Here is a 16,602-nt window from a genome sequence, read left to right on the forward strand (position 1 = left end):
CAGAATTAAGTGGACAAGCAGAACTTGTTTCATAATTGCATTTAAGTCCTGACTTCAGTCTCCAAAGCAATGACACATCGTTTTCTGCAGATAAAGATTCAAGATTTGTTTGATTGTGTCAGTGTTATTTGCTGGAAGAAGAATGTTCTCTGTAACTGCAGAATGAACATAAGGAGTGGTTTGTGTCTGACAGGTGTGTCCACCTCTATGTTCAAGAAGAAGAGGGTCACACCCCTCAAAAACTCAATATATACCTGCTTTGATGCAACTTTTGAGGCAGGGCAGAGGACAGTTTGACTGGAGGTAATCAGAGCATCATCAGCGAAGAGTCGTCACCATGGGGAACTGCTGTGATACCCTCTGTAATTCTATCAGCCGGGGAAAGAATACTAATGTGCGCGTTAGTCTGCCAGCTGTCTGCTTTGTCTGGCAGATTGCCATGATCATCCTGTTTGGAGTTTTCATCCGCTATGATGAGGAGTCTGATGCACATTGGGCAGAGCACAAAAAGTCTCACAACATCACCAGCGACATCGAAAATGACTTCTACTTCAGATATCCCAGTAAGTATTATAATTTGTATTCTATAAATGAATTATTATTATTATAGTAATTTTCTTGTGCTGTAGGACACATTGGTAAAGTGCGGTTAATTATGGCTCAGCACTTATTTGTACTGTCTTACTCAAAACCTCCGTTTATGCTAATTGGATGTGAAAAAAGTAAGAAAAGTAAGAATTTAAAAAATACATGCATTTATATTTTTATATATATATATATATATTTATATTTATATTTGTCAAATATAACTCTTTCAACTTTGACCGCTATGTTCAGATGTCATGGGTTGCAAAAAATCCAAACCATATTAAATACTGAGATTGTTTTCATTATCTATTCTTCACAAACCATCAAATATTAGCACTACTCAAGACAAGAAAAGGCATTTTTGATCACTGCTCTTTTTTTCACTGTCATACAGTTTGGCAGCAATTCAGCAATAAAATCAATAAGCAGTTTGATCAAATCTTAATGTGCTAACATAAATTAAATTATTTCATTCCTTAGTTTATTATTTAAATATTATTCATTCAGAGACCACAAATCTGCAACTGAAATGCCTGAAAATCCTTGATATGAATAGACGATGAAATTCAAGATTTTCACTGATGCCTGATTTGTTTCAGTCTGTTATTCTCGGTGCAACACTTTGTTAATTTGTCTGCCAGCAGGATTAAAAAAACTACTTTGAATCCTGGTTAAGGGTTGAAGCAGCATGGGTCAAGGATTGCTTTGCAAAATAGACTTTTTAAAATTAAATGATCAGGAAATATGATCAACTTTATGAAAATAATCTGCATCATTCTAGTTGTTTTGGAAATATATCCAGATTGCATATGTTATGTGATAGAAGAACTGCTGTGCTCAACATGAAAACATTTATTTATAGGCTTCCAGGACGTCCACGTCATGATCTTTGTTGGTTTTGGCTTCCTCATGACCTTCCTCAAACGCTACAGCTTCGGGGGTGTCGGTTTCAACTTCCTGATTGCCTCCTTTGGTCTGCAGTGGGCTCTTCTCATGCAGGGCTGGTTCCACTCCCTTGACCACACAACTGGAAAAATTTATATTGGAGTAGAAAGGTGAGGCTCCTCACAGCAGGCCCTGACAGACAGCTCTTGGCGTGTTGTAAATGTGAAGTAAAAAGATGTTTGGTGACCCAGGAGGGAAATATTCTTACTTTTGTCTTCAGAAAGAGAGAAAGAAAGTGGAGCTTTTTAAGTCGTTACAGCTGTTTTTGGAAAAAAAATGGCTTTGTGATGGCGCTTGAGGCAAAAGCTCATTCCACTCATAGCAAAGCTGTGTACAAAGTACAATTCTTCAATGTAGAATGTATACCATCCAGTTTGTCAATTCAAATGACCTCCAGTGTTGCCAGTAAAAAGTTAAAGTCCAATAGTATAAATTCCTTTTACTTGTAAATTTCCTCTGCAGCCTGATCAACGCAGACTTCTGCTGTGCTGGATCTCTGATTGCCTACGGTGCCCTCCTGGGAAAAGTGAGCCCCGTTCAACTGCTGGTCGTCACCTTATTTGGTGTCACGCTGTTTGCTGTGGAGGAATTCATCATCCTCAGCCTCCTTCATGTGAGAAAACCTTGATGTCTTGGAATTCAAACTTTTACGTTGCTGATATGTGTACCCGTGATTAACAGTCCTAATACATCCACAGTGCCGAGACGCTGGTGGTTCCATGGTCATTCACGCCTTCGGAGGCTACTATGGTTTGGCCATCTCCTGGGTTCTTTACCGACCAAACTTAAACCAAAGCAAGCGCCTAAACGGCTCTGTCTACCACTCAGATGTGTTCGCAATGATCGGTGAGTGACCGCCCACTCTTATTATTCTCAAGTGTATTCTGTTGGTGATGTAGATGGCTTGTTGTCAAACCTGCTTGATTGTTCTCTCCCCTCGCAGGAACACTGTTCCTCTGGATGTTCTGGCCCAGTTTCAACTCAGCCATCACTGACCACGGGGACGGTCAGCATAGAGCCGCCATCAACACTTACCTCGCCCTCGCTTCCTCTGTTCTCACCACCGTGGCTATATCCAGCATGTCTCAGAAGGGAGGAAAACTGGACATGGTAATGCTTTGTCCTTTATATCCAATGAGGTCATGTGAGGTCAAGGCAGTCAAGCTTATCTCCCATCATGTGACATTTATATGTTTCTCCATTTTCCACAACAATACTCTATTTCACCCTACAGGTACATATCCAGAATGCCACCCTGGCCGGTGGTGTTGCCATGGGAACAGCGGCAGAGTTCATGATCACCCCTTATGGTTCACTCATCGTTGGTTTCCTCTCAGGCATCATCTCCACCTTTGGTTACCTGTTTGTGACGGTGAGCCAAGTTTCACTCTGACATGTCATATGAGAGAATATGAACCTCACAAAACTGCTGGTGTCATATTGGTGTGTTTGGTCAACACGTTGGATAAATTCATGTAAAAAAAAGAAAGAAAAAAAGCGCTACTTAGCCACAAGCAGGAAAAAAGGGAATATTGCCAGATTCTAACTTTTAAATGGGGTGTGTGTGCATCAGGGAAATCACGGCTATGGGAAGTAACATTACACTGAATGCACGTTTTCTTTTTATCTCTCATTTGTAGCCCTTCCTGGAGAAGTACTTGAAACTCCAGGACACTTGTGGAGTTCACAATCTTCATGCACTACCAGGAATGCTTGGTGGTTTTACAGGGGCCATTGTTGCTGCCGCTGCCTCCGAATCTGTCTACAGCAAAGAAGGGTGGGTGGATGAAACAGGAATTTGGTCAAATCAGTTTGGTCAAGCTCATAAATGATTGAAATGATTCGTTTTGAAGTTAGAAGCAACAGTGCAGGTTTGTCATGAAACTCTGGCTGAGTGACCTTTTTTTTTTTTTCTTCCTCCTTAGGTTGATCAACACTTTCGACTTTGAAGGAAAGTTTGCCAACAGATCACCGGGAACCCAGGGAGGCTTCCAGGCTGCAGGCACATGCGTGGCCATCGCATTCGGACTTGTTGGAGGAGCGATTGTTGGTCAGTTTGGACAATGTGTTGCTTACTAATATGAGATGCAGATTAAAGGAATTAGTACAATTGAATCCATGGATATGATAAGAATGTAACTCATTTCTGAATTATACTGCTCTCACAGTTCTTCTCCCATGTAAGACTTTAGTCCACATTCTAGTAAATATTTGACCATTGACTCTGCTGCAGATTGTGCATTATCAAATGGAAAGAGATCTTAATCTCATTTAACCCCCCTGATAAACCCGGCGAAGATGAAATAAAATTAAAAAATGTATAACAATCTTTATGATGTAAAAATCAGCCATTCAAAAAAAGAGCCATTCATAATCATTGTTACTGAAAATGGGGAATCTTTTCAATGTAAAATTGTTTTTAATGAGGAAACAACGGCATTGTGGCTGAGAAATTAGATTATAATGAGGAGAGAAGTAACGTTTACTTCTTGTGTTGCCAGGTCTCATTTTGAGGATCCCCATCTGGGGCGACCCTGCTGATGACAACTGCTTTGATGACGAGGTGTACTGGGAGGTAAGCATGCTTTTCTACCACTAGATGGTGTTGTTGCTCTTTAGATTGAGTGGAAACCTTCCGTTCTGGAAAGACTCGGGCTCCAGCTCATAATTTGATTGTCCATCTCAGGTTCCTGAGGATGAGGAGATCATCCCTCCTGTTTTGGAGTACAACAACCACATGATCCACAAGCACCAAGACATGTACGATCACTCACCGTTTTCCATTTACCTCCCATCTTCTCTTCCGTTCTCATTCTAATTTCATATGAATTTTTCTTTTTGACAGATCTGAGTCAAACTTTTCTGTGGAGCAAAGTTAAAGCCACCCTGATTCTGCCTTGAACTTGATACAGCTGTGAAGCAATGATGATGGAAGAGCCCTAAACACTACCAGAGCGGAGAACTGTTTTTGACCTGTTTTTGAAACACTTGTCTGACTCCACTGTAAATATTTGAGAACATGAAGTTATGAGAGGACTGCACAAAATGATTACATATCTCATGAAAGGATAAATAATTTTGAATCACAGCTGGAGAAATGTCATTTAAACTAACTTTATTTACTTTACTTCAGAGGCATGTTCATGTAATTTGAGGACACTCACTGTTAGATACTGAAACCTGTTAAGAATTCATAAACACTGTGTTAATTTTAAAAAGATTATAATGTACAGAAAAAAAGCTTTAAGGTTTTAAAATGTAAAATTACCATCACTAGTAGCACATCTTTTAGCTTTAATGACCATAGAGATCTCAAAGAATTGTGTCATATGTTAGATTGATGTCATTTGTGTTTAAATATTGTATATTTAATGATGCATTTAGTAATCAAATATATTAGAGTTGCAAAGTTGTATCTCTAATGTGGCTATTTCTTTGAACTTACATACAGGTCTTTGAAAGCTATATGTACATACTGTATGAGTGCTTATTCTAAAGATAGAAGTTTGGAGTGAGTGTAATAAATATAAAACTGTTTCCAGTGATTGGGTTGCCTGTGTTGAATGTTAACCCCAGTAATATGTGACTGCATATGACTAATGGCTGGTTGTATTATTATGGTTTCTAATGTACACATTCACAAAACATATACAACTGCATCTAAACAGGAATATTATAATATGATTATATGTCTAAATAAATAAATAACTATATATATATATATATATATATATATATATATATATATATATATACAGTATACACACACACACACACACACACACACACACACACACACACACACACACATATATATATATATATATGTATTTAAAATGGTCTCTAAAGGAAAATGGAAAGTGGGTGTAGAAGACAAAAACTGGCGTGACGTGAGAAGAGTTACAGTCTTTTTTACCATCGTTCAGGTGTGAGGAAACGAAGGCCCAATAATTGTGAATAATTTTCTGTGTAATAGCAAAATTTCACACTTTAAAAAGTCAGCATTAAGTTTGCGAAATTCAGACTTAATTCAAACATATGAGCGGATAATTATGCGACATGCGATATGATTAATATGATTAAACACCTGTGCATGAGAAGCTTGAAAGATCATAGAGGTGCTCAACTCTCTGATGTTTAGAGCGTCGTGGTGGAAGAAAGCAAAAGTTGCTACTAAGAGGTAAAATACTGATGACGACAGTCAGCTAAAAGTAGATAATCTTCTTTTTCATGATCAATTTAAACAAAGTCACCGGCAACAGAGCAAGAAACCTCTCATACCATCAATGTGGTGCTTTAAGTGACAATCAATGTTGCACCCAGTAGAGGGCCCCAAAACTGAATAATGGCTGACGATGCACACACACTTGACAAGCCCTCGACAGTGTGTTGCAATGAAACACTCCATATTTAGCTAAAAAGTAATTGAGCTGTGATAAACAGATGCTGAATTGGTTTAAAAGACTTCAGGTTTAAGTACAATGTGGTAAAACACCTGACAACTAAATGTACGAATCCTTCAGCTCAGGTCATTCCTGTGAGCACTGGAGCAGTTTGATGACATCACCACCTGTCTCCAAACATCCTGATTGTTTGCGCATGTCCTTCCTGCACCTCTTTCATTAACCGCACTGTGCATGATGATGCTAAGAGACCCATTTGGTTCCGAACCACTGCAGCTTTGGTCATCTGGCAGTTTCGATCTGCTTTCCTATCACACTCATGTATGCGGTGCAAACGTTTGGGTGGCTAATAATACGAGCCCAGTCTTCCAAACATCTGTGTTCCCCTAACTGATCGTAGAGAAAAATACAACCATGTATTTTCTTTTATAATATTGATTTGATATGAACATGATATGGTGGCACAGTGGTGCAGTGGTTAGCACTGTTGTCTTGCAGCAAAAAGGTTCTGGGCCTGAGCCCCTGCTCTTTCTGTTCCATGTGATCCAAGCGGGTGGAGTTTCTATTTGATTTTAATATAATGTTAATTATCAGACTAACAGGGGTCCAAACTGCCTTCTGGAAAGCGCAGATGTTGGTTTGTTTTTATACACACACACTATAATCGTAATGAAGCTGTGTATGTTGCTCATAGTCTCCCGGGTCACTGTTGCTAATATGGATTGCATAAACTAATGAAGCTCACAGCGCGGGTCGCTCTTTGACTGCTTCCACTGCTTCCACTGCTTCGATACTTGATCGAGGCCGTGCTCTGTTTGTGACCTTTGGGATTACAAGAGCTAAACTGCTGCACTGGGGTGATTTTTGTGTCAGTTTCAAATAATCCCATTTTCTGAATGAAACTTGACCTCTTTCGTCACCACAGACTAAGGGGACGTCACTGGGGTCATTCTCACCAGGACTGTCATGTGTCTTGAGGGACTCACCTGTGGCATCATATTTTATTGCTGTACTTGTCACCACAACAAGTGCAGAAACATCTTTACCTCTGAGGAGAGTCAAAGAGGGTCAGAGTGGGACCAGAGGGCGTCTGCCTCCTTGTGGACCTGCTTGTTGCCTCGAGGCCTCTCCCGGCTCCCATTATTCTGATGGTAATGAAGTCTGGACAGGCTGGTTAATAGAGTGATCTCCTGACCAATCACAGTGACTTAATGAACCTTTAATACACTGAGTGGACATCTGCTTGGAGCTGCCCTCGTCCGGGTGGCTGCATGGTGGCGGCAGCTTTATTGGGTGGAGAGGCCTCTAATGGGCCTACTGGGGTCAAACAGGTTAACTGTCAGGTTAAAACACTGGTGGGGTCAGACATTTCAGACTCTGGGTTATTTATTACAACATTTACAGAGGTCACGCTTGAACTTAGAGCTTGACTTTGATAATATATGTGCCTTTTATATATTACATTCAATCTGACCTAATCTTGAAGTGTCCTATTGCACCTTTACACTTTATATAAGGAGTTCTGATCTGATAACCACTTGTGGGCATTAGGGTGTGAAGTGAAAATTGCAGTCTAGTGATGAGATCAAATTATACATGCTGCAGGTGTAGACCTGAGTGGGATACCATGGAGAACAAGAGAACCCCAACGAAGCCTTCATAATTGAACATGAGCACAAAGAGTGAACCTAGACGTGACAGCTCTGAGAGTTCGACACCTACACTCATACAATCATATGTACATACGAATTTTTCCAATAACTTTTCCAGCCTGGCGTAAAATAGCCAAAGTGGAGATATAATGATCCATACACCTACCAGTAATGTGACTTGGAATTGACTTTAACTTCATTTGTTCAGCATCTTTCACACTGATAATTACAACTTTTCTCCCTCATAAATATAAACTATAACGAAAGGGGGGGAAAAAAAACTAAGAGATTATGAATCCAACCCCATATTTCTTATTTAAAATTGGTTTAAAGCAGTCTTCTTGATTCTATAATGATGAAAGTGTTCATCACTGTAAGAGAGATGTGTCTCAAATGATTCAGCAGACAGGCTGGGTCAGGACATGATGCTGGAGGAGAGTGGATGTGGCTCCTCTTGTGAATCATATGACCCTGGGGAGAGTGTTTGTGAAACCACTTGGTCTGCTATTGTCCTCCTGGGACTGGCCTCCTCTGAAAAGCTGCAGAAGGCCTGTAATCAGATTAAAGGTTGCTGGGAAGGGGAGGAGGGATTTTGAGGAATAGTGAAGAGGCCGTGGAAGTTCTTTAACCAGTACCTGGCATTGAAGTGCAGAAGAACGGCTAAATAACGCAGCAGGGGGGGAAGGCGGGAGCCAAGATGGAGGGACAAATTGGCCTGTTGTTGGAGGGGGATAATGGAACAATGAGGGAGGGGAGTATAATCAGTGAGTATAGAGTTGGAGAGAATAGGTGCAATGGGAAAAGGAGGAGACTGAAGAACTCCAAAGGCAGTGGCCTCGTCCCATCCTTCCTCTGCAATTATATCACCTTTGTGAGCTGATTTGAGCAGGCTGCACAGTCCATCTGGGCTCATGGGTGGACGGAACAGGCTACATGTTCTCACTGGAGCAGCCTCTGATGGAGATGCAGCGGTTTTGATAAAACTCACCAGCTTCCTTGTGGAAGTTCACAACTTCACAGATTGTGACCTCAGACAACCTGAGGTCCTCCCCGCTAATAAGGAGGCCTTTTCCTGATGATACTTGAGTCGCGAGAAGAAACAAACAAAGTTGTAGATATCTATTGTTGCTCATTCATGAAATGTTCAGAAGCACAAATTTATTTCTAAACATTACAGGACTTTTTCTTTTTATCCCCCAGTGCAGTCAACAGGCTGGAAGCGACGCCTAATCGTTATTTGTAACTCCAAAAGAGGTGCACAGTAGATGTCAGTAGCAGGAAGTTACAAATAACCCTCAGGCTGCTCTTCTTGTCTGTAAGACTAAATTGAGGGCTGGAAAGTCCTGCAGAATTTAAGAACAAATCTGTGTAGAAGAAAATATGATGAAAAAGACCACGTGCTGTTATACTGACTTAATAATAAAATATTGAATGTGTGAGCGTGTGTGTGTGTGTCAGAAAGAGAGAGAGGGAGGAGGAGAGAGAGATAGAGAGAAGGAGAGATAACCTTGTTATCTAAAGCAAGCTCCTCTCTGTTCGAAGCTTGTAACGCTGATGTCATATCACAAGACATCCCACTGAGCGCTGAGCTCCGCCGTGTCTCTGTAGGGTCCTTTCTGTCATTGTAGTTACTCATCAAAGGTCCGTTGGCCACCACTAAAGGCCAATACCTACTTTTTATTCAGTTGACAAGGGTCCATTTGGTGGGGTCAAAAGGGAAAGTCTCAGGGGGGAAATACTCTGTAAGCACTAGTGAGAAAGAGCACCAGAAAAATCACTATTCATAGCAGGGGAGTGCTTTGATATGGGCACAAAGGCCAGTAGTTCCCTGCCTGGTCTGAAAGAAGCAGAAATCAGAGCTGCTTTAAACATATGCAATCCAAACTGAATGGTTTAGATCATTAGGAGCCCCACCTGCCCCTGGTCCCTAATTAGTGGATAAGAGATAGTGTTTGATTATTGGAATATGAATTGGAATAACCATTTTTGATTATTTTATTTTAACTTGTTGCCAGCAATATGTATATTGCGTGTATATAGTATCGCAGCGTTAACACCAATATGAACATTAACTGTGTGATGGATGCTGCACCAGCACTCGGGTCAGAATTTGCATCATCGCGTCCTAAGCTCTGAAAGAGCCTAGTTTTCTTCAACAACAATTTACGGAACTTTTGCGAATTAATTACCTGAATATGTCAGAAAAGTTGTTAAAGCCACTGTTGTCCTGAAGGATTCAACCTCAGCAGGGCTGCCTGCAGGTGTAGATACATTTTGACAAGGTGTGTCCTCAGGTTGGATGCGTTGCTATGGCCAGCTTGGGATTTTACAAGTACTGTGGAGAGTGATATGTGTATCAAGGTATGAAAATTGTGACTAAACTTGTGAACACTTTTGGCTAATGTACACCTCATTCTCTCAACCAGATTCAGTTACTCATAAATTTGGCATCAATTAATTTAATGTGAATCAAGAGAAAAAAGCAGAGAAAAATCCCTGCACTACAAGATTTTGAACATGTGAAAATATGCATTGCGCACACACACACACACACACACACACACACACACACACACACACACACACACACACACACACACACACAAAGAATAATATTGGACCAAAATCATAAACATCAGTATATTTTTGTAACTCCTTCTCTCACATAAAAAAATGTTGTAACTTTTATAATTGTTTTATATATTATAAACCTACAAATAAAATCTGTAATTCAAAGCTCTAAAAATGCAGCCGGAGGAAAACAAAGATTACCTGGACATTCTGTCAAATGAATGACAGTCATGAGGGAATTAACTTACAGTTCAAACTAGCAATGAAACCCTGCCTGACAGTATATGTTCATTAGATTTATTATTCATTTTTAAAAGAGGAAATGATCCAGTTCCATTTATACTCATTTATGTACTCAATGTGCGTGGAAAATATAAGTGTTACGAAAGAGGGGAGGGAAAAGAAGCAAATCAATGGGGTAACACGGTTGCTGTAAATATCACACAGGTCTGGTCTTCATATACGCACATGGCCAACACATTAACATACAAACACATTCACGCACAGACCCCCTGTCTGGAGAGCAGGAATTAAAAAATGAAAACATACCAAAAAAAAAAGTATAATAGATGAATAGATTACTCAACACAAAATGATTAAAGCAGAACTAAAGATGGAAAAATGTACAAGAAACAAAAGGCCTGCAGTAAGAAACTGTCTAGACTGGAACAAGATTTCTGCAAAGGTTTTGTTCAGATGTTCTGTTTTGGCAACACTCATTCTCTAATAAATAGATACAATGAAAAAGCAATCGCCACTCAGATTAAAGTAGCATAAGGTTCATACTATTCTTTGAGGACAGGAGGTTTTTGTATGTTTTTGTATTTTTTGGGGGGGGTTGGAATAATAAGTGTCTGGGTTTTATCGAAAGAGCAATAACGATGTACATAATGGGAAATAATGACAAGAATTGTGGAAAAGAGACAGCATAGATGTACAGCACAAGAACACATGCATTAGTGCACCCTCCTCTGAAAATTTCACATATGTCATTACCTTTTAATTTCGATTTAAATCGTAGAGTTTACAAATTATATTCATATTCTATCGAAGCCAATAGAGCACCTGGGGTTTGGGGTGTTGCACGCGAGACCTCGGTGGTGTTAATGAGGGAGGGACAAGCGCTGCCTCTTCACTCTCCCAACCCGGATTTATCCTGCTGGTCCTGAGATTCACAGTTAAGCTTCACAAAAACACCTTTTATGAGAAAAAAGGCGCCAAAAATTACTTTTGTAAATAGAAAAAGAATCTCGGAAAAGTGATACACTACAGCTGGAATGCAGTAGTATGAGTGGACGGAGGGAGTAGAGTGACTGAAGGTATCTCTGCACCAAGAGCTTGTGGTCATTTTACTGCAGGTGACATATTTCCACCAGAAAGCTTCAGTTTAACACTGATGAGACACAGTGACAGCGAGGTGGCAGTAACCTCACACTCCATGCCAGGACAAGAAGAAAGACATGAGGAATGGGAGGGGATGAGGGGGAGAGGAGTGATTCTCTTGGGAGGGGAGGGTGTTTGGGTGAAAAGCAACAGCATATGTATTGTTGGAGGCCCTGACTCGCCACCCTGGAGAGCTCCCTGTTCCCACGGTTTGCTCAACAAACAACGCACCCCCAACCTCACACACACCACCATGCACCCGCACGCAGTAGTGATGTCATTAATTACCATCAAAATGAGCATGACAGCAAGCAAGTGTGCGTGCGTTTGCCAGCGAGGCTTTGTGTGTGTTAATGTGTGTGCGCGCGCGCACGTGCATTTGTGTGTGTTTGTGTGTGTGTGTGTGTGTGTGTGTGTGTTGTGTGTGTGTGTGTGTGTGTGTGTGTGTGTGTGTGTGTGTGTGTGTGTGTGTGTGTGTGTGTGTGTGTGTGTGGGTGTAGGGAATGAGAAAGAAAGGGACCATTGTCCATTATGAAATAAAGAAATCTCCACTGAAGCATTGTAAATGGAAAAGGCAGAAAAATGGACCAAATTCGGGTATCTTTGAGTGCGAGCTGTGCTGTCACATCTTGTCAGAGCCTCACAAAACCTGATGTGCACACATTGGCCTGCCTGGCTACAGACACACACCGTGGCCCTGTGGTTGTGAGTTCTCCCGTTGACATTCAGCCTTTCCCTTGCAGCAGCGGAGACACAGGCATCCTGTTTTTATGAACACTGTGTGTCTTTGTACTCTGTGTTTGTGTGCATGTGTCTGATTTTTTTTATTGTTTCAAGAAAAACAAAAAACATTAAAGGTGGTCATGCTTTACCACTTGTGTGTATATTTGCACAGGTATTATTGTGTTAACTTTAATACCATCACTTTCTTAAGATAATTGCCCAAGTCAATTTGGCAAAAATATATATTTTTTTTGCCTCAATCAACTCCTTAGGATGTTTTCTCTCCAGTTTTTTTGTGTTTTCTGAATACTTAAAAAAATGATTTAGGCGATTATTTCAAGAAGGCGACGTTATTACCAGACATTTGATGAATTTTGTATTTTGTCTGCTCCTGCCAGATTTGGTAAGAAATTTTACTTAAACAAACAGATTGAAAATAAATATTTCTTTGCTGATCAGTGCAGCAGGGAGGGCAGAGATGTAGTGGGTCGTCTCACAGCAGGAAGGTTCTGGGTCTGCAGGAGGTCCACAGGTGTGCGGCTCTGAACTGTTGGTGTGTGAGATGGAATTATTGTCTATGTTTTTTACAGGCTGAGACGCTCATGTCTTGTTCAGTGTGAGCTTGGGGGTGATGGGAGTGCAGGGGCAGCACTTTACGTCCATCAGGCTTTTATTTAGTGCGCAACGATCTTACATAATTGGCATTTAAGTTGAAATAACAAAGTTGAACTTGAAGGGCCTCTAATGTATTGGCTATATTTTCGTGACACGAGAGAAGTGAGCTAATTTCCGCTGCTCCTTTAAAGTTGAATTTAGATTTAAATCAAATTATTTCAGCAGTGCATGTTCAAAAGAATTTAAAGTGCAAAAGAGTCCAAGTTGAAGCACAAAGCTCCTGGTCAGCGTTCTTTCTGGTTTGGCTGAAACAGCAGCGACGTGGCTTGGTTGTTAAAACAGGAGAGAAGAGAATGGGACATTCTGCCGAGTGGGCCTCCCTTAACTCCGGTTATGCAGTGAACCGCTCCCAGGACTGAGATTATTGTTAAATGTGCAGCCATGAATGCTTGGGATCCACCTCATCAAGGTTTGCACTGATAATTGCTACTATTTGATGTGAACAGAAACTGTGTTAATTAGAGGCTTTGATTGGGACATGAGAAGAAACAAACATGCTTTTGTTGTGCTGAACAAATCTCTCCTCTCAGGGTTTATGGATCTGCATAGCTGGGAAGTTTTTGTGTGTCAAACTTTGATGAGGTCCTTGTTATAGGGCAAGTCTCAACTATGTGTTTGGGAAAATATCCATGTGTGTCCTGTGCTCCAGGCTCATCAGCCATCCCAGTGAACTAAAACAATGCCCTGCATTGAACTATTTAGACCAGCATGTGAAAGACATTTACGTATTACTTCCATTATCCTTCAAGAGTTTATTTGGACGGGGCAAACATTCAACACCACCCCCACGCACACACACGCGCACACACACACAAAAACACACGTACACGATGGAAAGCAGATATTGAACCAGGTTTCAAGACGCAACTCTGAATTAAACACAGAGCATCCACACTTTTATTGCTGAATTTATAAAATGTGAACAAAAGCACAACCATCAAATTAAATTACACTCATATAAACTGGACTTTTCATTTTCAGAATATATGACCGACTTTTTAGGATGGATGTCAAAGTTGAGCTGTGTATCGCTGAAGCGTGGCAGGAAACTACTGTGGCTCCTAAATCAGTGATGACCACAACCTCAAACTGAGACGACGTACCTGGTCGTGGTGTGAACGGCGTGTAGACGCAGAGGAAACGAGGGAACCTGAAGAGTCACTTTTCCATCCAGCAGATGGTGCCACAGCTACAACGAGGCGGCCGGTCATCCTCACCACATTAATTAATATAAGTGGTGAGTCACTGGCGATAACACTGACATATTTCAGAATTGAACATGGAACAGGTTTGGCCTTTGACGGGTTTGACTAAATACTCGTGTCAAAGAGACTAAATAACACTGAAATATGTTCTGGGCTCTGATTACAACCATTATGAAGCATAAGTGATGGAGAATCTAACCCTGCATAGGAAGCCTCTTGTTAACGTTGACTTGCACAGATATCTACTCTTGTGCACTCTTACATGTTTGGTTCTGTGTTTAAAAACCTCTTTGAAGGACATCATTTATAGAGCAATAATGCATTTTATTTGCAATTTTTGTCTGTCTTTGCCTTTATAATTGAAATTACCTTCCCAATGAGTAATTAAGATGATAGAAAATGAATTCAAATAAGAATAATAATCCAGTGACAATGAGTATCAGATTTTAGATTTGTTTTATTTAAATTTTACTTTCATACATCATGATCCATCTTGATTCTTGTAGGTTTCCTGTTCCCCTGTTTGGGAGCCACTGTTCTCCAACATCATCTCATTCAATTATCAGTTGATTTTTGAGGATGTCAATCACGCTGCCTTCAGAAATCACTCAGCCAAATTTAGCATGTCATAAAAAAACACAGTGTTTTTTTTTTTAATTGAACATGTTGCCCTGCTCTTTGCACCAGAATATTCAATAAAACACAGACAGTTTGTGTCACGATCAGTGCTGCAAATGTCCGAAGAGTATTCACTCTTTTCAAGAGTGAGGGAGGGAAGATGTTTCTCTAGCGTTGAAGCTAAGACTGATATTTACTGTGTAAGAAAGAATCATGTCAGTTCTTCTTTTTGTAAATGTCATTTAAGCCTTTCGATTAATTAACTGAATTCAGGAAAAAAAAAAAACCTCATGAGAATGTTTTAATGAATCAGTCAGCCTGGATTTTATGTGTGACACATTTAGAGCCGATTTAGTTTTGCTATGGGAACACACACATTTGAATGATAACCTCTTCCAGACATAACCTTGTTCTATTTTGTTTTTCCTGTGTTGACTCTCCTGAAGAGGTCACTGCAGCTCCTGCGCACGCAGGAAGCTGCACCCCACCTGCTCCAACAGCCACCCTGAGGTCCTAGGTGCTTCTGATGATGAAAATTAAGATTAAATAATGAGCCTCAGTCCAACGTAGAGCAGGAAGGAATGAGGAAAAACACATGAAGCAAAAGAGAAAATTGTTTAAAAAAACCAAACCAAACCGTAACTGACTTGTAAGGTGTTTCCAGCAGTGGGGGTGCTGCCATCGTTGAATCCTGGCACCTGAGAGAAAGCCACAGTTATTCTCCACTGATGTTTGTCTTCTTTCTTCTGTATAAAAAGAATACATCAACAAAACTTTTTGTAATTATATGGAATCGTAGCTTACGTAGCTGCTGAAAAGGGGCCTGCAGTGCTACTGCATCCCCTTAAATTTGCCAAATACAGAGTAGCGCTCATAAGGTGGGGAGCACTGAATGCCTAAAACAAACTGTAATGGGGCTCCAGCAAAACAGCCAGAAGCTTAAGATATATTAAATTACCATGATTGGGACTTAAGGCATGGTTAAAGCTTGTTTGAGAGGCTGGGGAGCCTCAAAGCAGCTCTATTCATGTCTGGGGAGCTGGGTCAATAGGTTGAGGAAGTTCACAGGACCTGATTCTATTCTTATGCAAACGCAGAATACAAGAGCTAAAGCTCAGTGAGTTGGAAGATGTAAATGACAGGACAATCATCTGCAGCCCTCCACAGACACAAACCTGGTCTACAGTTCAACTGCACTCTCCACAGTATAATACTTTCAGGTGACAGATACAAGAATTAAATTATTTAGAATCAGTCTAATGGGATGTCATGCTAAGTACTCGTTAATATGTTAACAAGATATCAACTTTTTTTTCTTGGCAGCAAAGTCTGAAAATTAATTTATCAGCTTTGGTGAGGAACGCCACCTCCAGCGCCTCCAAGCTCAATGGACAACATCCATCTCTATGTGCGGACAAGTAGAAAATCTGAGCGGCATAAATGAATGAATACACACTGAGTGGCGTGAGACAGAACACCTGCAGCCCACGAGTTGCTCTGGTCAGCTCTGTCCAACAGGAATAAATAAAGAAATCTAAAATATATTGAGCTATCGATGCTGAGATGTGATAAAGTCATATAAGAGAAACATGCAGCATACAGTATATGTGATGTATATCATGCATATGTGCGCTTCATTTGAAAACATGGGCATCGCTATGATTTTCTGTAAGATTTTAAACTCAGCATCCAGGATTTCTCTCCCACCAAGTCACAATAGTATCAGTGAAGTCATCTACTGAAATTATATTTGAAAAAAAACAAACAATTTCCTCACAGATCCCACTTTCCCCCTAAACTCTTACTTCGAGACAAACAATTGACAGCAATCTCTTTGAT

General features: G+C 40.5%; 1 protein-coding gene across 1 annotated transcript; it reads left to right on the forward strand.

The window, feature by feature from the left end:
• Positions 1-263: 263 nt before the first annotated feature.
• Positions 264-5,078, forward strand: rhcga (Rh family C glycoprotein a). Its single transcript, XM_086184716.1, has 11 exons — positions 264-563; positions 1,451-1,643; positions 1,996-2,146; positions 2,232-2,379; positions 2,477-2,643; positions 2,768-2,905; positions 3,174-3,310; positions 3,459-3,583; positions 4,035-4,108; positions 4,220-4,293; positions 4,379-5,078. The coding sequence occupies exons 1-11, from the start codon at positions 338-340 to the stop codon at positions 4,410-4,412; spliced, it is 1,467 nt and encodes a 488-aa protein (XP_086040842.1). The 5' UTR covers positions 264-337; the 3' UTR covers positions 4,413-5,078.
• The last annotated feature ends 11,524 nt before the right edge of the window (positions 5,079-16,602 follow it).

The sequence above is a fragment of the Aulostomus chinensis genome, chromosome 2 (assembly GCF_037954235.1).
Source record: "Aulostomus chinensis isolate RoL2024-O1b breed Wild chromosome 2, RoL_Achi_v1.0, whole genome shotgun sequence".
In the NCBI taxonomy this organism is placed as follows: domain Eukaryota; kingdom Metazoa; phylum Chordata; class Actinopteri; order Syngnathiformes; family Aulostomidae; genus Aulostomus; species Aulostomus chinensis.